Source organism: Hyperolius riggenbachi, chromosome 3 (genome assembly GCF_040937935.1).
Source record: "Hyperolius riggenbachi isolate aHypRig1 chromosome 3, aHypRig1.pri, whole genome shotgun sequence".
In the NCBI taxonomy this organism is placed as follows: Eukaryota; Metazoa; Chordata; class Amphibia; order Anura; family Hyperoliidae; genus Hyperolius; species Hyperolius riggenbachi.
Window position 1 is genome coordinate 286,350,290 of NC_090648.1, and position 27,941 is coordinate 286,378,230.

Sequence of the window (27,941 nt, forward strand, 5' to 3'; positions counted from 1 at the left end):
GGACCCGTCTTCTTGGTGGCTGCGACTGGGATCTTACTGCACGTGCCACCGAACCAGTTTCAACTTCCATGCTGGTGCTCGCCACTTCACCAGGGTCTACGGAAGTACTGGTGCTAGGTCCAGGAGATGTTGTGCTGCTGGTGCCTGCCCCACCATAAAATCTCAGACCAGCACGAACACCACTCTGCTGCCCTTGAGGTTGATCCTGCGCCACCTGCGGTCCAACATGGGGTGTGGTACGCCTGGCTTTAGCCGGGACCTCAACCTCGTCATCACTATCGGTCAGTGAGCCACTGCTCAATTCAGGTTCAAACTCTGACCCGGAAGATTCGTCGAATGAGGCGTCCCAATCGTCCTCATCCGACTGGGCCACGTACCTGAGAACCTCATCATCGGAATACCCCTTTCTTGCCATGGTGGGCTGCTAAATTTAGTGGGTATTCCTCTGAGACTACCTAGAAAAAAAGAGCACCTACCTAGCAAAAGGGAGTATTTGAGAGGTAGAAAGCTGTGGTCACTAAGTTTTGATAAAAAAATCAAAACTGATGTTTACAGTGCCACAGCTATTGTACAGTGTTTTTTGCAGTGATCAGGAAAAAAAATTCTGTCACTGCGGTGGGGCGGGCTGAACGCAAGTGCAGGCGAACGATCAGGCCTGATCGGGCAAACACTGCGTTTTTTTGTGGATCCTAGTGACCCTAATAGATCTGACTGCGATCAGTAATGATCACTTACAGATACTATATAGTACTAATGTTGATTAGCGACAGTGATGACGCTAATTAGTGACTGTGGTGCAGTGGGCTGAGCACTAACTGACACTTACAAAGGGGCCTAGCTAACTGGCCTAACTGCTAACACTAGTGATACTAAAAAAGTGACAGTTTTCACTGTTTTTAGATCACTTGGATAGTGACAGGGGGGTGGTGGCGAGTGGGGAATCGGAGGCAATCAGAAACAATCACAGGACAATCAAAGGCAATCACAGGGCAATCGCAGGCCAATCACAGGGCACTCAATTCCCGGGACAATCAAAGTCAATCACAGGGCAATCAAACCAATCACGACACAATCAAAGCCGATCACAGGCCAATCAAAGCAAATCACAGGCCAATCACAGGGCAATCACAGGGCAATCAAGCCGATCACGGGACAATCAAAGCCGATCACGGGACAATCAAAGCCGATCACGGGACAATCAAAGCCGATCACGGGACAATCAAAGCCGATCACGGGACAATCAAACCGATCACGGGACAATCAAAGCCGATCACAGGCCAATCAAAGGGCAATCACGGGACAATCAAAGCCAATCACGGGACAATCAAAGCCAATCACGGGACAATCAAATACAATTACAGCACAATCAAATTGAATGTCAGCACAATCAAATACAATGCACTGGGAAGGTGATTGGGTGGGGGGGGGGGGGGGGGGGGGGTCTGAGGGCGATCTAAGGGTGAAGGGGTTGATTAGGTGCCCGCACGGGGCAGACTGGGTCCTGATCTGGTGGGTGGCAGACACAGGGGGTGACGATAGGAGATCAGTGAGGGATTACAGGGGCGAATAGATGTAAACAATGCACTGGGGAGGTTATCAGGAGGAGGGGGGGGGGGGGGCTGAGGGCAATCTGAGGGTCTGGGTGGGTGATCAGGTGCCCCCAAGGGACAGTTTAGGGTCTGCGCTGATGGGTGGTGGTGACAAGGGGTGATAGACAGGTGATCAGTGGGTAAGGCAGCTATATAGCTGTATACAGCATACAGGGGGGTGGTCTGGGTGGGGGGTCTGGGGGGATCTGAGGGTAGAGGGGGTGATCAGGGGACCCTAGGGGGCAGTTAGGGACCTAATCTAGGGGATAGCGTCCCTAGATGGTGACAGGGAGTGATTGATGGGTTTTTAGGTGGGTGGTGGGGTACAGATACTGGTGTGCTGGGGTGGTCAGGGGGGGTTCTGAGGGCTGGGGTGGGCGATCAGGTGGTCTGTGTGGGGCAAAGAGTGTTTTGCTACACTTATCCTGATTGCTGCCGTCCTCTCTGATGGTCGCACGACGAGTGACCATCAGCGGAGGAGGCAGCCAGTATAATACACTTTGTTACAATAACAAAGTGTATTATACTCCTCTGGCCGGATCGCCGCATTTGAAACCCGCCGGCGCTGCTAACTGGCCGGCGGGTTTCCGAGCAGGGTGGGCGGAGCCTATTGCCGGCGGCGATCGCGTCATTGATGACGCGATCGCCGCACAGCCACCGCTGATGCCGCCACTGCCGATGGGCGTATTGCGGTCGTTTGGGCCCGGTCTTTGCCACCGCCCATCGGCTGGGGGCGGTCCTCAAGTGGTTAAGGGCTGTTTTCCATGAGCAGCTGAACTGTGTGCTCAGCAAGCCGTTACCAGGCAGCAGCAAACCGTTACCAGGCATTTCAGAGGCATTTCACTGCCTATCAACTACCTGTGGAAAAGAGGCCTGACTGTCTGTGAAAAAGAGGCCTAAGGCCTCTTTTCCACAAACTGTTGATAGGCAGTGAAATGCCTCTCTAACCCTTACAACTGCTTGTTGCTGCCTGGTAACTGCTCACTGCTGCCTGGTAACTGATTGCCGAGCACACAGCTCAACAGTCCGTGGAAAGGAGGCCTAACGCTCCAAGTTTGATGTCCCAATTTGTATCCCATTTGTTGATGTTCATTTCCAAAGACCTATATTGCAGATCGATATGAATCAAAAGAACCTGAGCTATTAATAATAAAAATGTTCATGCTGTCAGACACAGAAGGTGATCTACAACCGATCTGGATGGTATTCAGCACTCTCCCAAAATTAAGGCTGCAGAAACTATTATAAATATGCCCCTAAAGGAATTTAACTTACAGCTTTTTATAGCTGTAGTTAACTAAAGCCAACCTAGCTATCTATTTATAAAAGTCTGGGACATCCAGGGTGATGAGGGCCAGGATCTGCTGGCATTTAACTGCAACATTCCGTGACACACTGATCCAGCAAAACATTAAAACCTCAAATGTGTAAACAGGGCTCTTTTCCACTAGGAAACGTTTTTTTCCTAATTTCCAGTACTGCAATTGAGCTACTATAATCCGCATAAGAGCTTAATCGCACCCAAAACACAGCAGGATGATTGCTTGGGAGAAAATCACACTGCATACAGATTGTACTCATGGAAACAATTTGTGTTGTCTCCATTAGTTTAACTGTACCTTGCGGTGTGTGATCTGTTAGCGATCTGATTGCAAATTGCAGCATAGTGGAAAAGAGCCCATATCCACCAATACAGCTCTGACATGTCAAGACGTGGTTGCCAAGTAAGTTCTGAACCAGCTCTCAGGCCTGGAACCCACTACAAAACGCTATCGCTAATCGCAATCGCTAGCGTTTTGTGTGAGTGTTTTGTAAGCGATTTCATGAGCGTTTTTGGCAGCGGTTTTAAAGTGCCAGGTTCTGTTAGCGTTTTTAATTCTGATTGGTCCTTTCAATTAATTTTAATTATTTTACAGTGTGCAGTAACTTCAAAACGCTAGCAAAATCGCTCTGTGTAGGTTTTGACGAGCGATTATGCCAGCTTTTATATACTTTGCATTGCAGAAACGCTTAACACTAAAACTGCTGCATGTTTTGCATTTTGCGTTTTGGTAATCGCAATCGCTCCAGTGGAATTTGGCCCATCCATTAGCATTAGCAGAGCGTTTAGCGAAATCCCTAGCAGTTTGAATCGCTCACTAAACTCTCACAAAATTGCTCCAGTGGGTTCCAGGTCTAAGAAGTACCACATAAAACCACTCACATCCACATGTACATGAGTTAGTAGCCTACTGTACTTCTAAGCAGTATTTGGCAACAAGTCATCAGATCAGCACACAGGCCTTGTTCAGATCGCGTTAGCGTTGGACGGTTTTTGAAGCGATTTTATTTTATTTTTCCCAGCGATTTCTGTTTGTTGGATGTTTTTGGTAAGCGTTTTTGTAGGCGCTTTTGCAGAGCGATTCTTTGATCCATAGAAGAATAAATACAAAGCAATTTTGTGAGTTTTTTTGCGTTTTTCCTATACCTTCCATTATAGCAAAATTGCCCCGAAAACGGTCCATGCGGCACTACTCTGAGCGTAAAGTGGATGGATTGCCCTAATCTGAACTAGCGTAGCATAGTGTAAGCCTTGCATGGTGTAAGCACTTTCAGGGAGATTTTGAAAAATCATAGGCGCTTAAATTTTTTTTTCAAAAATGCCTGCAGTGTGAATGAGCCCTAAGAGCTGGGGTCCAGTAAGAGTGCTTTGGCAGCACTTGCTGATCCGCAAAGTGCTTCGCCAGTAGATCGCTATAGGGTTGGTTTCTGTAGCATTGTTGTGATCACAAAGCGATCCTGGGGCGATCATGTCAGTGGCTACAGTAATCAAATCTCGATCACACCGTGAAATCGAGGCACTTCTGCAATTTAGCAAATCGCAGGTGCTTTGTGATTGCCGTAAATCACTACCAAAGTTGTTAAAATGGAGGATAGTAATTTCCATGAAACTGAATGATCTTGCATTATGCCAGTTTAACAGTTCCTTCCTGCAAACTTGATCTTACTGCCTCACGGTATTTGAGCAAATAATTGTGCCCTAGAAAGGGATTCCTGGAGTCTTGGACCCTGTTGGTGGCGGCTGAGAAGGCAGTCAAGTGGCCTGGAGGCAGAGATGCTGTTTGGGGGACTGGGGACTGACTTAAAGAGAATCTGTATTGTTAAAATCGCACAAAAGTAAACATACCAGTGCGTTAGGGGACATCTCCTATTCCCCTCTGTCACAATTTCGCCGCTCCCTGCAGCATTAAAAGTGGTTAAAAACAGTTTTAAAAAGTTTGTTTATAAACAAACAAAATGGCCACCAAAACAGGAAGTAGGTTGATGTACAGTATGTCCACACATAGAAAATACATCCATACACAAGCAGGCTGTATACAGCCTTCCTTTTGAATCTCAAGAGATCATTTGTGTGTTTCTTTCCCCCCTGAGGGGGGAGTGCATAGCAGAACCACAACACTGAAGAACTTGGCAGCCTTCCAGACACAGGCTGACAAGTCTGACAAGGGAAAGATACATTGATTTATTACAGAGACTGTGATAGTACAAAGTGCTGCAGTAAGCCAGAACACATTAGAATAGCTTTTGGAACTTGTAGGATGATAAAAAACAGGATGCAATTTTTGTTACGGAGTCTCTTTAAGGTGCGTACACACATGCGACTATAGTCGTTTGAAACGATCGTTCCCCGATCATTTCAAACAACGATCGTTTAAAAAAAAAAAAAAGCAGCCAACGACCATTAAGTCTAACGACGGACGAGCTAGATCGTTAAAAACGAACGATCTATCTTGGCGGATTTTTTCCAACGATGATCGTTTGCAAAAGTAGTATACCGTTAGAAACGGTCGTTCGTACTAGGCTTGACATGCGCATTTCACTATTTCTCCATGGAACTTTTCATTTTTATGCGCAAGCGCAATAGTTGCTTTACATGATGTAACGTTCGTTCTAATGATCACATCGTTACACACCTTTAAAAACTAACTTTACTTAGGTCGTTCTTTCGTCAATTAAAAGTTTGTTCATCGTTCACAACGAACTATCGTTGTCGCATGTGTGTACGTAGCTTAAGTCTTGGGGCAGGCAGTCACACGGCGTGCAGGCAGAGATGCTGTGTGTGGGGACTGACTTAGTCTTCGGGCAGGCCTGACCGTGCTTTGCAGACCACGTGGTCAGATGGACCCTTGACCCAACGCTGTGTGCCAGAGATGACACCACTTGCCTTTCAACATGACGGTACAGTTTGGGTATCCCCTTTTTTGAGAAATAATTGCGGCCTGGTATCTTCCACTGCGGTGTGTAGCTTTGCTTTTGTGTGCGGCTTTTCCTCAGGTGGTCATCCCATTGCAGTTTGTGCTTTGTCATCATGTGCCTTCGTAAGGAAGTTGGTCCTTCCACAGCTCAATTTTTGGTGGCAGAGTACAGATGGCATTGTTCTCATCTGAGGCAGACACACACAAAATTTCCACACCGCTGAGCCCTGGGATGATGGCACTTTGGTGGTGGCGGCCGACTGAGTGTTAAGTGAGGTGCCAGAATCAGAGCAGGAGGAGGAAGATATGTCACAGTTCCGTGAGGAAGATGAGGTGTTCTGTGTTAAATAGTCAACTACGTCCTGACAATCTTGGAAGTTGATGGCACGTGCCTTCTGAACACTGTACTTTGGTCCAGGGCTGCACGAAATCACGACCTCGAACAGACCTGCCGCGTGGCCTGTCTCTGCCTGTTTTGCCCATATTGGGTGGAGGGGGGGGATGAAGTGAAAGGTATGCACTGACTTGACTAATACAATGTGCAGTCACACAGGTGCAATGAACAGATATGCAGTGACTAGTATTACAAATGTGCAGCTGTCACATACACAGGTACCGTGAACAGGTATGCAGTGACTGCTATATAACACTGCGTGCTGTCACGCAGGTGCACTGAACAGGTATGCAGTGACTGGTATCAATACAATGTGTAGCTGCCTGTCACACACACACAGGTACCGTGAACAGGTATGCACGGTCGGATTGGTATTACAAATGTGCAGCTGTGACACACGTGTAGTGAAAAGGTAGTCACAATGTGCTGGACCTTGCACAGTATAGGAATTAGCAAGGGCCAGCTGCAACTGACTGACAGGGCTGTATATGCAAGTGTCAGTGGGCCACACAAAAAAAAAAACAGATCACAAGAACATTAGCTCTCAAAAGGGCTGTTGTGGGGTGCTTTTTAGCAATAAGTATCAGCAAGGAGCAAGTTAACAAGCCTAACTAAGCTTTCCCTATGTCTCTGCAGCAAACTGACCCTTCTCTAATTACTGCAGCCACACAGAGGGCTGGTGCACACCGAGCGAGTGTTTTGGCGCTTGCGGCTGCAGATACGCTTGGTCAATGTATCTCATTGGGGTGGTTCAGACCAGAGCGGGAGGCATTTTGCTAAAACGCATACTTCCGGGGTGAGGCATTTTTTGGATTGCGGAGGCGTTTCTGCCTCCAATGTAAAGTATAGGAAAACCGCAAACCGCTCTGAAAAACGGCAGTTCAGAGCATTTTGCAGGCGTTTGTTACAGAAGCTGTTTAGTAACAGCTTTACTGTAACAATATATGAAATCTACTACACCAAAAACACTTCCCAAAACCGCAAAATGCTAGGTGAAACGCTACAGAAAAATAAGAAAAAGCATTTCAAGGGGCGGAGCGAGCCATGGACGCGTGAGGACGTGTGGACTCAGAGCTCCCGGCCACATGCTACTTTCTAACCGGTTTTGCCTCCATAAAACACTACCTTTTCGGCCCAACGGGGTATGGCAAGTAAGCCCAAACGACAAGGCAGACGTTGGAATACTCAGAGGACAACGAGAGGACCCCTAGACAACTTTTCCCCCCAGCGAGTCACTCGGAGCAGCTCCCGCAAGATGGCTGACACGCCGGCCTCGGGCACTTCCCCGGCTAGCTCTCCGGGCACTTCAGATAGGAAGTCCGCACTAGAAGACATATGGGACTACCTGAGAGGTATGCCAACTAAAGTTGATATGCTCCAGCAGACAGAGCAAATAGTGCGCTCCACCAGGGAAGAAATCACCGCCTTGCGCACGGACATTGCCGCTACGACACAACGTGTCTCAGGCCTGGAGGCCATAGTGCAAACACTGCAGACAGAGGTGGCTTCCTTAACCACTTGATGACCCACCCTTTACCCCCCCCTTAAGGACCAGCGCTGTGTTTAGTGATCTGTGCTGGGTGGGCTCTGCAGCCCCCAGCACAGATCAGGTAGCAGGCAGAGAGATCAGATTGCCCCCCTTTTTTCCCCACTAGGGGGATGATGTGCTGGGGGGGTCCGATCTCTCCTGCCTGCGTGTGGCTGGCGGGGGGGGGGCACCTCAAAGCCCCCCTCCGCGGCGAAATTCCCCCCTCCCTCTTCTACCTGTTTCCCCCCCGGAGATCGGGGCTGCCCAGGACGCTATCCGTCCTGTGCAGCCAGTGACAGGCTGTCCCCTGTCACATGGCGGCGATCCCCGGCCGCTGATTGGCCGGGGATCGCCGATCTGACTTACGGCGCTGCTGCGCAGCAGCGCCGTACAATGTAAACAAAGCGGATTATTTCCGCTTGTGTTTACATTTAGCCTGCGAGCCGCCATCGGCGGCCCGCAGGCTATTCACGGAGCCCCCCGCCGTGAATTGACAGGAAGCAGCCGCTCGTGCGAGCGGCTGCTTCCTGATTAATCAGCCTGCAACTGGCGACGCAGTACTGCGTCGCTGGTCCTGCAGCTGCCACTTTCCCGACGCGCGTTATGAGTGCGCGGTCGGCAAGTGGTTAAAAGCATCACGAGACAAACAGACCCTGCAACAGAGTTACGCACGAGCCCAGCTGGAAGACCTCCAGAATCGTAGCCGCTGCAATAATGTGAGAGTACGCGGACTTCCAGAAGCTACAAGACAGGACGATCTTCAACCCTCTCTGCAGGCCATTTTTAATGGCTTACTAAATAGACCGGCTGATACCTTTATAAAAATGGACAGGGCGCATCGGGCGCTGCGTCCCATACCTCGTGGCGCCGATCCCCCCCGTGATGTGATCTGCCGGATACATGACTTTCCTGTCAAAGACGCGATCATGACAGCAGCACGCTCGGCGGGCTCGTATGATTTCGATGGGGCGACTATCACTTTCTACCAAGACCTGGCGCCCTCCACGCTGGCCCAGCGCCGTGCCCTGAAGCCAATCATCTCGGCCCTTCATCAAGCAGGAGCCACTTACCGCTGGGGCTTCCCTTTCTACCTCTACGCAAGCCTGGGTGATGCCTCTTTTACGCTACGACACCCTAGGGATCTCCCAGAGTTCTTCTCGACCCTTGATATTGCTCAGGTCGCTGTACCTGAATGGGATCCAGACGCCATCTTTGTGCCTAAGCCACCTCGTGTGAGGCGACGTAGACCCTCTACCTCCTCTGCGAATGACACAGCATCATGAACAGTGCAGAGATCTTCATTCTCCTCCAATATGAACAATGTCTGGTAAGACCCCCGGGCCACAGTGTTTGATGACCCTTTCCAAGAGCACGGGTTTCCCCCATACTGTTTTCTCACTCAGCAATCCCCCTGGAAGCTGTCCCCTTATAGCCATCCTTTATCCCTCGGACACTCATTTTTCGCTTTTTCACCATGTGGCTCACACATAAGACTACTGATCTTATAACATATACTTGGCTCTATATGCTCACGGGTGTTGAGAGTGATAGACTTGGTGGGGGCACCTACCTCTCCCCCTCCGGAGATATGTACTCACTTTCCTCCTTATTCTGGATCTCACTCGGAGCCTCTCTCTCCCCCCCCTGTTATTACCCTTGATGTACAATATGCGACCCCCCTTTACACATGGCTTATTACCGTTGAAAGATGTTATGTTTTTTTACACGTTTATATTGATAGTATAGTTCATACTACCAAAGTTATACCGCTGTTTATATTCCCACCTTTAAAGCAAGGGTGAGGTTGAGAGATCGCTGTGGGTGGAGGGAGGAATGGGTGAACTTTAGTTAGCTCTAACTTAGGATATGGGGGACATTAGATAACGGTGGGGACCTGAGATGGGGGGGCACCCTATGGGACTACCCGCATAGCTTAACTTTAATTATAGTTGTAGACGGGGTCGTACTTGATATATGCTGTGTCGCTCATGGGATAATCTTTTTCCTTTTTACCTGGGGGACACTACCAATATCATATCTGTCTGTTTATAACCAACATTGTTATTATATGTCACTTCTAACTATGTGGTCGGGAGTAATGGACTCCATCCGTGATGGTGGTTCGTTTCTCCTTCCCTTTCTCTCTGGCCAGTACACCGTTTCTCCTCTCTTCAATTTTGAAGGAGAGGACTGGCCTAATGAGAGTGACGTGGTGTGTGGAGATTTTTCTCTACGCAACACGGTTATGGGGATTTTCCCCTTATCTCTATGTTTATTCTATTTCCTCTTCTCCTCGTTTCTCTTTATTCTCTATCTCTTTCTCCTCTAAGCGGTCTGGGTTAGCATCGGGGGCCTGGGATGGTCATGTATACTCAACACCAAAACCAACTAATGGCATCACTTAAAATACAGACGCTTAACGTTAGGGGACTAAACATCCCTGAGCAGAGATCCGCCATGCTTTCTGAACTCCGTAGGACTAAGACACATGTAGCTTTCCTACAAGAGACGCATCTACGCGGAACTGACCACCCCAGGATAGACAATAAATATTTCCCTAATGCTTTTCTGAGTAATTCCCCCAACTCTAAATCCAAAGGGGTTGCGATATTATTATCTAAAGATGTCCCTATATCCCAGATCCAGGTTTGCAAAGACAATGAGGGCAGGTTTATTATGGTAAAAGGTCAAATTAATAACCAAATGTTTACGTTTGGATCATATTATGCGCCAAACTCGGGTCAACAGAGTTTCCTGGAGCGTTTTTTGCGAGAGTTGGACTCATTTGCTGAGGGGAGTTTAATCATCGGTGGTGATCTGAATGTGGCTTTGGATCCTGCCCTTGACACCTCATCCGGTAGGACAGCCCTCCCATACAGACTAGTCCATAAATGTAAAAATTCACTTCGTTCCAGGCAATTGGTTGACATCTGGCGCATATTTAATCCCTCAGTCAAAGATAACTTTCTTTTCTTCTCCCCATGGGACTTATTCCCGTATTGACCATATTTATGTGTCCCACAACCTTTTGTCACTTGCCTCAGCAGCCCAGATTAATACTTGCCCTTTCTCAGACCACTCCTTCGTGTCGGTCTTGATTGATGTCCTTGAGGGTAGACGGGGCTCATTCTCCTGGCGACTTAACGCTTCTCTCCTTAAGAATAAAGACATAGCAAATAGAGTAGCCACTGCTATCACTAATTATTTTCAAACCAATGACACAGAGGGAACATCTCCTATGACCCTATGGGCTGCCCACAAGTGCGTAATCCGGGGTGTACTGATACAAGAAGGTAGCAGGCTAAAAAAGGAAAAAAATGAGGCAATCGTTAGGGCTGTAGGGGAAATTCACAGGCTTGAGGCGCTCCACAGGGGTTCCATGTCTAGAGCAGATTTAGAGGCACTTACTAATGAGCGGGAAAAATTAAAATCCCTTTTATATTTTAAGGCTAGATATGCTGCCTCCCGTTGTAAACGACATTATTACGAATTTGGTAACAAATGCAGTCACCTCCTTGCTAGAGCCCTTCGGATCCAACAGAATGCCAATTATATCCCCCATATAAATGATGCCACTGCCACAAAACATCACAGATCATCCTCTATTGCCCGGGTGTTCCGGGACTTTTATAAATCATTATATAATCTCCCAGGTAAGAGACCCAATCAGACAAACCACAGTTCATTGCAGAACATACAGGAATATATCAGGCAGTCAGGTCTCCCTAGACTCCCTCAGGAAGCTATGGAGGAACTGGAGGACCCTATATCCCTATCAGAGCTTAAACTTGCTCTTGCCCAGACCCCTTCAGGTAAAGCCCCGGGCCCTGATGGCTTTTCTCTAGATTACTATAAGCAATTTCTGTCTTTACTACACCCCTCTCTACTCAGGGCCCTCAATTCTACTGCAGACACTGATTCTCCAACACCGTTCCTAATGATATGTTATTATCTCACGTCACAGTTATTCATAAAGCAGGTAAGGACCCTTCCCTTTGTTCTAATTATAGGCCTATATCCTTACTTAACGTTGATCTGAAACTCTATGCTAAGATTCTTGCGAATCGGCTTTCTCCCTGGATGACTAACCTGATCCATTTTGACCAGGTTGGCTTTATATCCACCCGTGAAGCCAGGGACAACACCCTTAGAACCTTGTTGGCGGTCCACTGGGCACGGTCGAAGGCCTCGCCTATGATGCTCCTCTCTACAGATGCGGAGAAGGCCTTCAATCGTGTCCACTGGGATTTTATCAGAACCACCTTACAATACATCGGCCTTCCTAAAAATATGTTAGACCATATTATGGCTCTCTATGGATCCCCCTCGGCTAGGATTAAGGTAAATGGGGAACTGTCAGACCCATTCTCCATAGCTAATGGCACCCGCCAGGGTTGTCCCCTCTCCCCTTTTATCTTCGCTCTGGCATTGGAGCCCTTATTACGTACCATCCGAGCCAACCCCGACATCAGTGGACTCCATTTTCCATCTGCTGAGCACAAATTGGCTGCTTATGCAGACGACCTCCTTTTCTATATAGCGAATCCACACATATCACTTCCTAACCTTATGCAAGAATTTGCCAAATATGGTGACCTGTCCAATTTCAAAATAAATTACAGCAAATGTGAGGCGTTAAATGTCGGCCTCCCTCCTAATTTACAAGCACAATTAGAATCCAACTTCCCTTTTACTTGGTCACCACAAGCAATTTCCTACCTGGGCACTAAAATACCAAATAATCTTGGTGAAGTCTTTACCCTTAACTACGCCCCTCTGCTTTCCAAGATTAAGGCGGATCTGAGGAGATGGGACGTTGCAAAATTCTCTTGGTTTGGCAGAACAAACATCATTAAAATGAATGTTTTACCACGGTTCCTCTATGTCTTTTAGGCCCTCCCTGTATCCGCACCCGCGTCATACTTCAAAGAAATTAGGAAACTATTTCAGAAATTCATCTGGAAAAACAGACCCCCTAGACTTAAATATGCACTAACAATTTTGCCTAAAAACCAGGGAGGCATGTCGATCCCAGACCTTTCTCTCTACCATGGGGCCTCGACCCTAGTACGAATTATTGACTGGCATCGCCATGGTGCTCTCAATGGTTGGTATGGAGAGTGACCTAGTTGCCCTTAATTTGCAGTATTTGCCTTGGTCTACGGGGGCATTACCCCCCCCCGGGTTAGGGCCTCTCCATTGACTGAGAGCACTGTAAAGATTCTCAACAAAATGAATAGATCTGCTCACCTATTTTCTCGACCTTCTCCGTTGATCCCACTACTTGATAACCCTGACTTTCCTCCGAGCATGCACAAAGGGGCATACAAACATTGGAGAAACTTAAGCCCTTTTAGAGCACTTCACTTTCTTGAGAACTCTAGGTGGGCCGAGCTATCTTTTCTGAGGGATCGACTTCGGTCCCCTTCCTTGGATGCCTGGTCCCATCTACAGTTTATACATTTTTTTAATCAGGTTTGGGTAATGCTAGATGTTTTTCCAGAGCGTTATCTCCCTTTGAGAGATTGTGCAGTGGGGAGGGCCATGTCACACGAGGAATTTCACAAATTTACCTAATGCTCCTTAATGACTCGGGACTGTCCTCTTCCCTGCGCTCTAAATGGGAATCCACCCTAGGTAAAACTTTTACTGACCCCCAGTGGCAAAAGATTTTAATACTGTCCCAGAAATCTTCCATATCGGCGCGCATTCAAGAATCTGGGTATAAGATGCTAACACAATGGTTCCACACTCCAGATAGACTTCACAAGATGTTCTCTAACTCTAGCCCTCTATGTTGGCGTTGCTCTGCACACAAGGGGACTATGCTCCATATTTTTTGGAGCTGCCCAGTCATTGTGCCCTTTTGGAATGCTGTGAAGTCTATCATTACTAACATCACAGACGTGGAGGCATCAGATGACCCCTCATACTACCTGCTGCACAACACTCCGAGAAGATTGGGCAAGTATAAAAAATCCCTCTCAAAACACCTAATTGATGCCGCTAGACTAATTATTGCACGCCACTGGAAGTCAACTCAAGCTCCCCCCATCGTAGAGTGGCTAAGAGAGATACAATCTACCAAATATATGGAGGACCTCACACATTCCCTCCATGACAGATTCGAACAATTTAATCGTACCTGGACACCATGGTGGGAGTTTGAAGAAACTGATCTATATAAAAATTTAATGACCCCTAACCTAGCTTAACAATTTCTGGTCTCCCTGACGTTGATACCTCTCTATGAAATGGTGCTGATTCTTCTCTAGATCTATTGCTGACCTCCCAATGGGAGGAAGGGAGCATTCCCTTTCCCTCCTAAAGGCCCTGGGTGCTTTGTCCGGATTGCTTCTCTTTTCTTCCTCTTCCTCTCTCTTTTCTATATTTCCCTCCCCCCCCCTTTTTTTTTTCCTTTCCTCCCTGCTCCTTGTCTCCTTCTTTTATTTACTCTGTAGTGTCTTCTTTTCTCTTCTTTTGTTATTTTTTTTATAAATACACCCTTTTGATTGAGTACTAATGTCTCTACTGCTCTCTCTGAACATACTCTGGACCTCCATCTATAGGAGGGTGGAGGCGGGCTCGCTAGGTGTATGTTCCCTATGGGCCCTGGTGCTCCCGCCTCCACCTCGGAATTTACTCTTTTGTGATGGGCTGAGGTTTGACCTCCCTACACATAGGGGCAGCTATGTGTTTACATCTAATCAAAAGAGAAAGTAGAATATGTTCTTTTTCTATATCTGTATATACCTCTCGTATGTGCCATAGGCTTCTCTGCCTTAAGGATAGTACGTTGGTCCTTCCCTCCATTGTTATAGCACTGGCTCCAAATAGGGACCCACTGTGGGGTTCCTATGATAATTCTTTATTAGCACTTCATCTTGTAAACAATGCAACATTTAGATGGGTTATATCCTTTATACTTGTTATGCTGTATTATTGTCATTTCTTTTTGAAAATTATAAATAAAGAATCTTTAAAAAAAAAAAAAAGCGTTTCAAAATCTGCTAGCGTTTTGCGGATCTGCTAGCGGTCAGAGTGAGGATAATGGCCGACGCAGCTGCCTTATAGGAGAACTGTAGTGAGAGGTATATAGAGACTGCCATATTGGATTCCTTTTAAGCAATACCAGTTGCCTGGCTATGCTGCTGATCCTCTGCCTCTAATACGTTTTGCCCTAGACCCTGAACAAGCATGCAGTAGATCAGGCATTTCTGACATTTTTGTCAGATCTGACAAGATTAGCTGCATGCTTGTTTCTGGTGTGATTCTGCAGGCAGATAGCTCAGCAGGGCTGCCAGGTAACTGGTATTGCTTAAAATGAAATCAATATGGCAGCCTCTATATACTTCTCACTACAGTTCTCCTTTAAATAAGGAGGGGGCTCCAGGAGGGTGTAGCCTGATTGGCTACCATGTGTCTGCTGACTGATGTAGAGGGTCAAAGTTGAGCCTAATGATGTAGTATAGGGGCGGGTCGAACTCGCCATAAAGTTCACGTTTCGACGCAAACCAGAAATGTTTGCGCAAATAAGTTTGTGATCAAACAGTTTGGACCATCTCTAGATGTGATGATGGTTCTCACTCCAGAGGGGAAGCAATCTGACAGGTTTTGCACTAGGTCACCTCTTCATGGGGGATTCTCAGGAATTCCTTTATTTTTAAAAGCCCTCTCTGGGAAAAATGCACTCGAAAATTGGGGCGCCCGGTGAAGCCATTAGTAGAATATCGCCAATTCTACACTGGGTAATGTGGCTTGGTTCTTATATGAAGTGCTTAGTTTGGTGGTATTTTCTCCTTCAGCCCACTTTGCTGTATGGTTTTCTGGCCTATTTCTTGGAATTGTTTTTCTCTTCGCTGGTTATATGGTGATGGATGTTGCGTAAGTTATTGGTTGTCTATCCATCTTAAAGGGAAGGTCCAAGGAAAATAAAAATAGGAGTTTCACTTACCAGGGGATTCTACCAGCCCCATGCAGCCATCCTGTGTCCTCGTAGTCACTCACTGCTGCTCCAGTCCCCCGCTGGCAGCTTGCCGACCTCGGAGGTCGGCGGAACGCATTGCGTACATTTTTACGCATTCCAGTTAGTTCAGGAACATTAACACATACATTTTTACGCGTTAGTGGATCAATGCGTAAAAATGTACGCATTAATCACTAACGCGTAAAAATGTATGTGTTAATGTTTCTGCATTAGCGTGAAAGCGTAAAAATGTACGCAATGCGGCCCGCTGACCTCCGAAGTCGGCAAGCTGCCAGCGGGGGACTGGAGCAGCAGTGAGTGACTACAAGGACACAGGATGGCTGCATGAGGCTGGTAGAAGCACCAGGTAAGTGAAACTCATTTTTTTATTTTCCTTGGACCTTCCCTTTAAGTGTTCTTTTTTTGCTTAGCCACTTGGCAACCTCTGCCACGCTTATCTACACCCCTTTAAAATTCACCTGAGTCACGGGGCGTAGATAAGCAACTCCTGTTTATTTTCCTGCTGTGCGTGCACGCGGATGCACGTACGCGTCGGGCACCCACTGGTCCGTGATTGGCTGATGTGAACAGGAGTTCACAAAGCCAATCAAAGTGCTTGCAAGTTTGAATGAGCACTGCCAAAGCCAATGACAGTGCTCATTCATTCAGAATGTGTGTAAACATTGTATCAGTCACTGAGATCACTCGTGAGAGGATCTCAGATAACTAACACAGCATGAGGCCCAGTGCACACTGGGCGGATCCGCCGGCCGCATCCGCTTGAAAATCCGCGTGGCTAATGTATCTCTATGGGCTGGTGCACACCGGCGGTTTGAGGTTTTTAGCAAGCCGCAAACGTGCCTCTTGCTGCACGTTTGCGGTTTGCTTAAAACCTCAAACCGCCGGTGTGCACATACAAAATCCGCTCGGTGTGCACCCGGCAAATATCGTCTCTCTGCTCCCAAAACCGCTAGCGTTTTGACGATCTGCTAGCGGTTTTGGTGTGCACTGGGCCTCAGTGAGTGATCAGCATCAGTGAGGTTTTTTTTTTTTTTTAAATAAATTATACCCCCATTAACCCTTGCCTCCCTGAAATGTTAAAATTGCTGTGGTTTTTAGGTGAAAAACCCTGTGGTTGAGAAGTGGTTAAAAAAGGGCTGATTGGTACTGTCGCAAAAAGTTGCAGTCATGATTCAGTGGTCCTTACTGTGCAGGATTTTGGTTTATTTATACAGTATTACAACCTGTTTATAAACTCTTAAAATTTAGGGGTTGGATAAAGTTTTAGAATGGGAGTTTCCACAAGCTGTGTAATTTTTGCATCACTTTTTTTTTTTTTTTTTGCACTACATGTCCCTCTGTTTTGGAATTTGAAGATGAGATTTAAGGACATCAAAGGATTAGTTTTTAACAATGATTGAGATGTTGGGACAAGTGGGAACTTTTTTTGGCCCAAAAATTAGGCTTATACGCGAGTGTATATATAATATTTAAACATTTTACAATTTTCGCGAGAGTGATCCTTCCCTATACCACATGCATATGAGCATGAAACTGCATATTGGAAGTTATTTTTAAATTTGGGAATAAAAAAATGGTAGTAATTAGTGTAGACTTGTCATTTCTAAGTTTCATGGTCACTTATTCTGAACTTTCTAATGAAAAGAATAGTTTACCTTCAAAAACCCCACATTTTCATAGTTGTAATCTAGTGGCAAATATGAATTATACATTTTCTATAATTTGAAAATATAGAAGCAAAATTACCACCAAAATAAAATTGCCTCTATAGAGCGCAGCTGACAGATGTCTGACGGTCACACACACACACACAACACAAATGATCAACATGCTGGAAAGATCTCAGTTCAAAAGTGCTCAGTTGGGGGCAGCAGTGTTCAGTTTCCTGACATTAAACCCAATGGACTGTCTAATGTGCACCTCAAGCACCCATGGCAAGTCATGCAGTGTAGTTTTGGCTCCTGATACCTACACCTGTCACCTGACCATTAGCATGGTCCACCCGTGTCTTCTCTTCATTGCGGCTAAGAGCAACTGTGTCCATGCCATATGTACTGACACCATACATGCAGCAGGGGAAAAAGTACACTGCACACTTATTCCTGGGGTTAGGGGGAATAACAGCCATACATGAGGGAGACCAGGAGGGGGCAGTGGGATTTCATGCTGAAAATCTGTGCAGATGTGTGGCAGCAATAGATCCCGCTCTGATCAGAGAGGGATCTATTCAATCAAATCTGCCAATGTATGGGCTCTTTTAAACATTTTAATGACTTGATCCAGTCCAAGCTGATCAGGATCTTTCAAGTTGTTATAATGAAGAACCATATGTTTTAATTTACTGGTTTATTTTTCAGTTATTGTGTAATTGAGATTTTACCAATAAAAAAAAGCAAATGGGGGTGGAAAGAGTGGGAACATACAAGTCTTTCAATTGTAACTCACTTTTTCATTGTATGCAATAATTTGAACTGGCTAGACACCTTACAACTCGAGGCTTCCATGTTTATGGCATAAGATTCCCTCTCATCTTGCAGGCATCTTAGTGCAGCCACACTTAGGGCTGGTTTCCACTATCGCGAATCCGCATGCGTCCAACGCATGCAGATTCGCACATGTAATGCAAGTGGATGGGTCTGTTTCCACTGTAGCATTGTTGAGGTACTTTTTTTCAGCAGTGAAAAAAACGCACAAAAGAGCCGCAGAATTCGCATGCAAGTGGAATGCATGTGAATCACATGCAATATATTTAATAGGGAAATCGCATGCAGTTTCCCCATGCGTTAGCTGCGAATTCGCATAGGTACCAATGTAAATACACACAGGCAGTGACATGGTTAAAATCGCATATACCCTCACCTCAGCGAATTCACAGCAAAAACACATGGGGAATCGCATGCGATTTCATCAGCGGTGGAATCCAGGCGATTCCGCACCGCAATAGTGGAAACGAGCCCTAAGATGGTTACATTGAAAACCTTGTTCAGCAGCAAGCACTTTACAAAGACAGTTATAAATGCCCGTTAAAAAACACCCCTTAAAGCTAATGGGAACCGGTTTTAAAAAAAAACAAGTCAAATACTCACCTAAGGAGATGGAGGCTCTGGGTCCCATAGAGCATTCCCTCTCCTCTCCCGGCTCCCCCGTAGCGGTATTCGACCGTTTCGGTCAAATACCACTGTCTCCTGGGCGAAGGGAGGCTTCGAAGACGGGCCGCTCTACACTGCGCATGTGCGCCCTCGCTTGTGCGCCACCTGTCTTCGGGAGGACTCGGCTCCCAAAGACTTCCGAAGTCTTCTTGGCGGGGGATGCGAACGGAGGAGGGCAGGGCTCAAAGACTTCTGAAGCCTCCTTCAGCAGCAGAGAGCAGTATTTGACCAGTTGGTTGAATACTGATACCGGGGGAGCCAGCGCTGAAATGCAGGGACCATGGGTCTATCGGGAAGGCTCTATCAGTCAGAGCCTTCCCTCTCAAGTATCCGGTGTATTTGTATTTTTTAAAACTGTAGGTTAACAATGTATATATTCCATTTAACATTACTGTACCATGAAATACTTTATAAATGATTGTGCTGGCCAAGTATCCCCCCTACTTACAGCAACAACTTCATAAATATTTTTTTTTAGGAAGGCTTCATAATTGCACTTCAAAACAGCATAAGGGGATTTAAAAAAAACCTTTAAGGTGGCCATACACTGGCCCGATTCGCGGCCGCTTCGACAGCAGATTCGATCCTGGGATCGAATCTGCTGCCAATCGTTCGCGCTAAACGCACCCGCCGATCCGATTTCCTCCCGAAATCGGATCGGTCCGTCGATCGCGCAGTGCGGGAAATTACCCTCGATCGCCCGCGGGTAGGGAGCGCGTCGCTAGCGGCGGCTGATCCGATCAGGTATACATTACCTGACGCTGGCTCCCGGGCGTCTTCTCCGCGCTGCACCGCTCTGTTCCGGCTCCATCCCGGCGCTTTCTGTGTCACTGCAGTGACCAGGAAGTTCAAATAGAGGGCGCTCTATTTGAACTTCCTGGTCACGGAGTGACACAGGAAGCGCCGGGATGGAGCCAGAACAGAGCGGTGCAGCGTGGAGAAGACGCCCGGGAGCCAGCTTCAGGTAATGTATACGGGGGGGGGGGGGGGGGGAGGGGGATGGGGGGGGGGGGGGGGCACCGGCGGCAGGAGCAGCTCAACAGATTGTGATTGGTTTCAGGCTGAAATCGATTCACAATCTGTTTGCAGTAAAGGCAGCCATACGATCCCTCTCTGATCAGATTCGATCAGATAGGGATCTGTCAGCTGGTCGATCTGATGGCAAATCAACCAGTGTATGGCTACCTTTATACTCATTCAGGTTTGCTTTATACCTCATTGTAATGGATTTAATGACAAACGTCCTCTCCATTAATCTCCCCCCACTGCCCTGCGGTATTCATATTATGTGGTATACCCTATACAGCCCAATTCAAAGGTCAACTAACAAGCCATCCTAGATTACTATGATGCATAGAAAGTAAAATATGGCTTCTTAACACTTTGAAGACTAAAGGGTTTGCTGCAAGCAAATTCTACTCATAGAAATAGAAAATCTGCATTTTAATATCACATTGAGTTGTAATACATTTCAAGAGCAGAAAACAGAAAAAAAAAAAAAAATGACAGACATGATGAGTACAGGATTATATATATTACAATCTGCCTTGTTATAATACATTGGAGGCTACATAATATAAAATAAGAAGGGTAGATGGATTTCAAGCCAATTTAAATAGCTATAACAAGAACAAAGCATTTATTATATTCAAGCATTGTCCGATTTGAAAGAAATTCTCAAAGTAAAATAAGAACTTGGCCTTCTCTTGGCATTCTCATTAAGAAAGGGATTAGTCTGACAGAATGCAATAATAATAAGGTACTTTCTTTCCACCTAGCGGAGGCAAAGAGTTTGCACAACTTTAAGAGCTGTGTGGCTACATTTCACCAAGGAATACCTTGCGTGAATGCATAAAATATAAGGAGCAGTTTTGTTCCACACTGGCACCAGAATTATTTTACATGGAAGTTTAAAAGGATTATATAACCACCTGAATTATTCAGACTTAAGTGCTTTTTAAAAAAAAAAACAGTCAAAGTGAAATTCCACTTTTGTAAATAGAAACTGCAATCCCTTTAGGTAATTTACACTGGATTTTGCAGACAACTGTGGTTTATGTGCAGAGGCAAATACAGACATTCCGCCAGGTTTGCCAATTGCTCCAGGTGTGCAGATGTATAAATGCTTCCCACGCTGTGGAGTTAACTTGTGCAGAAGAGGAGGAGCTACTAAAAGCGTTACTTTAGAGAATACACCAAACAGATTTTAGCATTGCTGATTTCATTTCCAGGCAAATATTGGACATTTATAGCTGGCTGCAAACTGCAATAGATAATTTTTAATAACATTAAAATGACAAAATAATTTATGTAGGACTAAAATAAGTCAACCATTTTTTTTAAACTTAAGTGGAATTCCACTTTAAAGTATTTTGTCTTTCTAAAAATGTTAAACAAGAGAATGATTTAATCGCAGCACAAGTACTAACCCAAGAGCCAAAAATGTAAACAAATTTCATTTAAAATTTTGTGCTGTGGCTGTGTTATAATTACATTGATTTTAGTTTCTTATAGCAATGGGTCATGCTGACCAGGCAAGTTGGGAGCGTCATATACTTTTGCAACCAAATTTTATTTGTATGCACAGACACTAAAATCATCCAGTCATGCATTGTTCGTGTTAGGCATTTTGCATCTCCTTTCCAATTTTGTAACTAAGAATCTTGTTCCAGTCAATCTTGGTGCGGGTCACTGGCAGCTGCCGACGTAAGGCTTTGAAAGTAGTGTCCGACATAGTCTGGTAGTTCTCACTGATTGCAGTCTAAAAAAGAAATACAAGCATTAAAACCATTGCGTTCAGCGCACAGGAAATACTAGTGCGAGTTTACGCTGCATGTTGACCTAACACAGTGTTGTTCCTGATCCCATTCACACTGTGCAGTGCTGTCAGTTCTAATGCACCGCACATGGTGCAAGATATGCATGGTAATATGAAAGTCCATAGACTTTGCCAAATTCCCATTACATTCAAAAGCATGATAGACATACAATTTCTCTTTAAATGTCGCTGAAGTTATTGCTTTAGCACAAATCTCCATGCGCTGCATGTGGCAGAAAACCAGTGCACCAAATCACTTAGGTGCAGTGTGAACAAAGCCTTAGGGCCAGTTTCCACTAGCCAGATGCTTTCTGCACCTGGCTTTCCGTATCACAGACAGCCGCGGTTGTCTACCTGAAGTCCGGATGAGACTGTCACTCGCTGCTGGGGAATCAGATGCATGCTGGAGAAATGTGAAGAATGCAATCCGTACTTTCCTCTGCAGCGCACCGTACAGCACTGCAATGGCACAACTGCATTCAATAGAAATTACTCCATTGACATGCAATGGTTGCAGAACCTATGCTATGCGGGTTGGTGGTGGCCGGTCGGGGACTCCCCCTTCTATGGGGGCTGTGGGTGGCCTCTCTCTCCTTCCCCCCCAGTCAGAAGCCCTGATCTACTTCACCTGAGGGCTTTCTCCTGCGCTGGCCGCGATGGACACCCTCCTCCTCCATCGGAGAAGTCCCGGTCTCTGTCGTTACAGTTACGAGGCTCGGTGGAGTCACTAAGCCTCGTAACTGTAATTAGAGAACACGAGACTTCGTGATGGAGGAGGAAGTGCTCCGCTTCCACCGCAGGAGAAAGCCCTCAGGTGAGTAGATCAGGGCTTCTAACTGGGGGGGGGGGGAACCAGGAGGGATGGAGGGAGAGGCCACCCACAGCAGGGGACACCCCCCCGGACACAGGAGGATCCCCGCAGGCCACCAGCAGCCCGCATAAGAGGGGAATCTACACACACACACACACACACACACGTCCCCGACCAGTCTGAACAGAAGGGGGACATCTCTCCCCCCCCCCCACAGAAGGGACACCCGGCCACAGTCGGGGGGGGGGGGGGGGCAAAAGCACCCGCAAACCTGGCTCCCTATACATCTGACTCCCTAGACCTGGCTCACTATACACCTGGCAAAACATCTGGCTCACTATTCTTGGCTAATACATCTGGCTGCACATCTGGCTAACTATACCTGGCTGCACATCTGGCTAACTACACCTGGCTAATACATCTGGGTCTTATACTCACCATTGGCGTGCTGATCCCTCGTTGCGTCCCTGATAGCTTCCCCAGTGCCTTCTTCCATGTCCCTTGGCAGATTTTGCTTCTCCCTCGGCGATCACGTCTCCCGTCAAATCGGCGCTGATGGCACCAGGGTCACACAGCACCATCAACATCTCGCAGCAAACACTTTTTTTTAAATTGAATTCAATACAATAACCTGAATTGAATTCAATATATTAAAAAAAATTGATTGCAAAAATTGGTTAAAAATTATTGGAAATTAATTGAACCACTTTTTGCACGGAAATCCTGGGGAAATAGAACGCCAGGGTGGCTACAGGACATCTGAGGTGACGTGACGAGATAGACGTGTATGTACAGTGCCAAGCACACAACTATGCGGTGTTCCCTTTTTTCTTTCTCTGCCTGAAACAGTTAAAAATTAGGTATGCAAGTGGCAATTTCTGTCTGGGTCGGACTATAGCTTAACCCTCACTGATAAGGAATTGCAGCCATAAAACACTTTCCTGGCAGTTAACAGCTTCTGAAAGCAGGAAAAAAGTAGTTTTAATATGAAATAAAACTGGGTTACTAAAGGGACACTTAAGTCAAACAAAAAAAATGAGTTTTGCTCACCTAGGGCTTCCAATAGCCCCCTGCAGCTGTCCAGTGCCCTCGCCGTCTCCCTCCGATCCACCTGGCCCCGCCGGCAGCCACTTCCTGTTTCGGTGACAGGAGCTGACAGGCTGGGGACGCGAGTGATTCTTCGCGTTCCTGGCCACAATAGCGCCATCTATGCTGCTATAGCATATATCATATACCATATAGCGGCATAGAGGGTGCTAATGTGTCTGGGAACGTGAAGAATCACTCGCGTCCCCAGGCTGTCAGCTCCTGTCACCGAAACAGGAAGTGGCTGCCGGCGGGGCCAGGAGGATCGGAGGGAGACGGCGAGGGTACCGGACAGCTGCAGGGGGCTATTGGAAGCCCTAGGTGAGTAAAACTCATTTTTTTTGATTGACTTAAGTGTCCCTTTAAAGTCATTTGGCATTAACTTATTTTCACCTCAGATGTCCTTTAAAGAGAGTCTGAAGCCGTAATTAAAATGGCTTTTTTGCTTATATATAGCAGGGGCGTGTGCACCTGCTAAAATGCCGCTATCCCGCGGCTAAACAAAGGTCCTTTCCCCTCCAAATCCCCTGTGCTGCCCGGGAAGCGCTTTCGTGTGAGGCGGGGCTAAGAGCTGCAGCCCTGCCTCACACGAGTCTATCAGCGGCGGATCTCCGCCCCTCTCAGTCTTCCTTCACTGAGAGGGGAGAGGCGGAGATCAGCCGCTGATAGACGCGTGTGAGGCAGGGCTGCAGCTCACACATGCCCCTGCTATATATAAAGCAAAAAAGCCATTTTTATTATGGCTTCAGACTCTAAGTCTAAAAAAAAAAAAAAAAAAAAAAAAAAAAAAAAAGTGTAATTTCAAGGTGTGTTCTGCAGCATCTGGAAGCCATAAGACATACCTGATACTCGTTTTCAGCATCCTCTATAATTTTAATAAATTCCTTTGCCGTCTGTATTTCATTCTGAAAAGATACACATTGTAAAATAAGAAAACCTTATAAAATTATTAGAAACTGGGGAAGACAAACACTGACATTTCCCCATAAGTAATATGCATAGTCCCAATTTTAATTAGGGTAACTGTGGATAATAATGACACCCAACCAGCCACTGAATATAAATGTAGTAGGAGTTCATGCAAACTAATTTACACACACTGCACAAAAACTATTTATTGTAATATGAGAGAAGCAGCTACACATTTGGCGTTTGTGTAGATTAACTCACTTTTATGCATGTCTAGAATATGCGATAAGGCCACATACAATGCAACTAATCCATAGTCTTCTACAAAAGTGATTTTGGTAATTAAAATCATTGGCTTCCATGTGTTCGTTCATTCTGCACTATTCTGAAAAAGCACCATCATATGCTATAATTAACCTCCTTAGCGGTTATCATGAGTCCAGCTCGGGGTGGAAAAAACATGCTAGGAGCTTATCTCGAGCTGAACTTATGGCAGCCACCGGGAGATCTATGCAGAGCAGCGGGCGTTTTAAAGAGACTCTAAAGCAGGGGTAGGGAACCTATGACTTGAGAGCCAGATATGGCTCTTTTGATGGCTATATCTGGCTCACAGACAAATCAGTAGGGGTTGATTAACTAAGCTTACACTGCTGAAGCAGCGCAGCTTTAGTGTGGCAGCGCAAACAACATTTTCAAAGTAGGCACACTACTCCTGTAGTATGCACTACTAACTTACTTGCGCTACTACAAAACGAACGGCTGCTCCAATTGTCCCTCTCTAGACCTTGTAGGACAAGATCCCTGCACTCTGATTGGCCCAATAGGCTGCTTGTCAATTGACAATCAGCCTATTGGGCCAAAGTGCAGAGATCTCGTCCTACAAAGTGAATCAACCCCCCAAGTCAGCTAGCTAATTGTACAAGCAGTCAGTTGGTATTTCCCCTGTCTGGCTCTCAGGGAAATTGCTGATGTTGCTGAAACCCAAAAGAAGCTGAAGATGTGTCTGACACTTCTCTTGCCCGGCAGATCAACTGTATACACATCACCATGGCAACACTGTCAAGAGCCCTCTGCTGCACATGTGCACTATCCCCGTTTGAAACATGGCTCTCACACTTACATTTTAGAATATGTGGCGTTTATGGCTCTCAGTCAAAAAGATTCATGACCCCTGCTCTAAATTATATTTTTTTTACAGTTTATTTAATTTAGGGTCGGTTCACACTTATCCGTATCTGTGGCTCTGCATTTTGGCCCGGATCAAAACCGAAGCCACGGATACCAATGTTTTCAATAGCGGCCGTCTTCTCACACTTACAAAACGGATCTGCGGAGTCAGTTTTGAAAAACTGAATGGAGAGGTTTTTCTACAAACCCCAGATATATGGAAGGGTAGTGAAAGGCTACACAAAAACAGATCTCCCTCTACACAGAACTTTTGCACACAAAACATAGGCAAAGACGGATTTGCCTACTGCCTGCTCCTCCCCTCATCTCTTAGCCAATAGAAACACACATGAAGAAAGAAAATACATTTAAATGGACTGGAAACGTATGCAAAAAAAAAATAAAAAATTAAAAAACTGGTCAGTTTTGCATCAGTTTTTAGAAAAACTGCTCAGTTTGAAACGTATCCGATCTGCAACTTCACAAGTATGGATCGAGCCTCAGTCCCGTTCAACATTAAATTCTAAGTGGATTTGTAGCATTCCCGCGGAAGAACGAGTGTTATACCAGAGAACTAGACCTGCAAACTTCCATGACTTTGCAGGTCGCAGATTAAGGCTGCACGATTTTGGGGAAAAATTGAAATTGCGATTTTTCTCTCAAATTGCGATTGATTTTTCATGATTTTTTTCAAAACAAGCTTTAACACTAAATTCACAATGTACAGTAACATTTACAAACATGCACTGACAGAAAATGAAATCATATTATCAAACTGAGTGTAGTATGATGTCATTTTCTGTCATGTTTGTAAATGTCACTGCATTGCGAAATTGAATTTATCAAAACAAATAGATAATCTACTGCAAACAAAGATGAAAACTAAAGGCAAGAATTGGGTTGTAAATGTATTTGTATTAAACAGCAACATGCATGTCTTGCTCAAGAATTCTTGAAAGTTTTTAACAGCAGTTCTTGGAGAGATGCAGTGCAGCGCAGTCAGTGTGCAGTGCAACCCGTCAAATCAATGGCGATGTGCCTTGCTGGCTAATGGATAACCCAATCCAAACATAATAGAAAGAAGCAGCAGACAACTGGACAATGGCAACCAATGCACCATCCATGTATTCATTGCTCTAAGTTTTGCTTTATTTAGATCGGTCACATAGATACACAATGTTTCAGAGTGACTGTCACTGCTCCTTTATCAAGTTATTAACAGACCGGTCAGGAGTGAGCAGTGCAGACGCTCCGAAACATTGAGTATCTCTATGCGACAGATCTGAATAAGACAAACTTACAGCTATAAATACATGGATGCCAGTGCCGGCTGGTGACTGCTTCTTCCTATTAAAGCTTTTAACAATTACAAATTAAGAATTAAACAGAGCCATCCTCATTTTAACGCAGTAGTGCAAAAAAATCCTTGTTTTCAGTTTAAATCAGGGCTGTGGAGTCGGTACAAAAATCCACCGACTCCGACTCCTCAGTTTAGGATTCCACCGACTCAGACTCCTCGACTCCTCTAATTTGCATATTTCAATCTTGTTGATTGAAAGTATGTAACATAAAATTCGTCTCTTAACTGCCAACGCTTAGGAATTTTAAAAGACAACTGAAGTGAGAAGGATATGGAGACTGCCATATTTATTCCCTTTAGTCATAGACTAAAACTAGTCCTTGGTAAGAGTACTTGTAAAAGGTACAGACCGGAACAAAGAACATCTATCAGGCCCTAGGCAATGTAAGTGTGGGTACATGTAAGAGTGATGTGCAGGTACTCTGCAGGAGAATGAGGGGATTCTTCCTCTATTACACATTCTTCATGCACAATCTGAACCAGGTTTATGGGTGATAGACAACACCTCTGTGTTCAATGTGCACAACATTCTCAGTGGATTCCCTGCAGCTCTGTGGGGAGTGCACATGTATAGTACTACTGTGTAACTTAAAGTAAACCTGAGACAGGTGAAATTAAAGTTTTATACATACCTGAGGCTTCCTCCAGCCCCCTTCAGGCTAATCAGTCCCTCGCTGTCCACCTCCACCACCTGGATCTTCTGCTATGAGTCCAGGTACTTGAGCCAGTCTGGTGTAGTGCGCATGCACACTCCGCCGCCGGGAGCGTACTACACCTGCGCAGCACTATTGCGCAGGTGCAGAACGCTCCTTGCTGTGGAAGCGGCATGCGGCCGGACTGCGCTGACTGGTTGAATTACCAGGACTCATAGCAGAAGATCCAGGTGGTGGAGGTGGACAGCGAGGGAC

General features: G+C 45.9%; 1 protein-coding gene across 1 annotated transcript in view; it reads right to left on the reverse strand.

The window, feature by feature from the left end:
• Window positions 1–21,435: 21,435 nt before the first annotated feature.
• Window positions 21,436–27,941, reverse strand: part of LOC137563685 (F-actin-capping protein subunit alpha-2) — a 61,786-nt gene continuing 55,280 nt past the window's right edge. The window contains exons 9-10 of the mRNA XM_068276435.1: window positions 24,440–24,502; window positions 21,436–21,643 (exon numbers count right to left, since the gene is read on the reverse strand). Of these exons, the coding sequence (XP_068132536.1) occupies window positions 21,503–21,643; window positions 24,440–24,502 (204 nt within the window). The 3' untranslated portion in view covers window positions 21,436–21,502. The remainder of the gene's footprint in view (window positions 21,644–24,439; window positions 24,503–27,941) is intronic.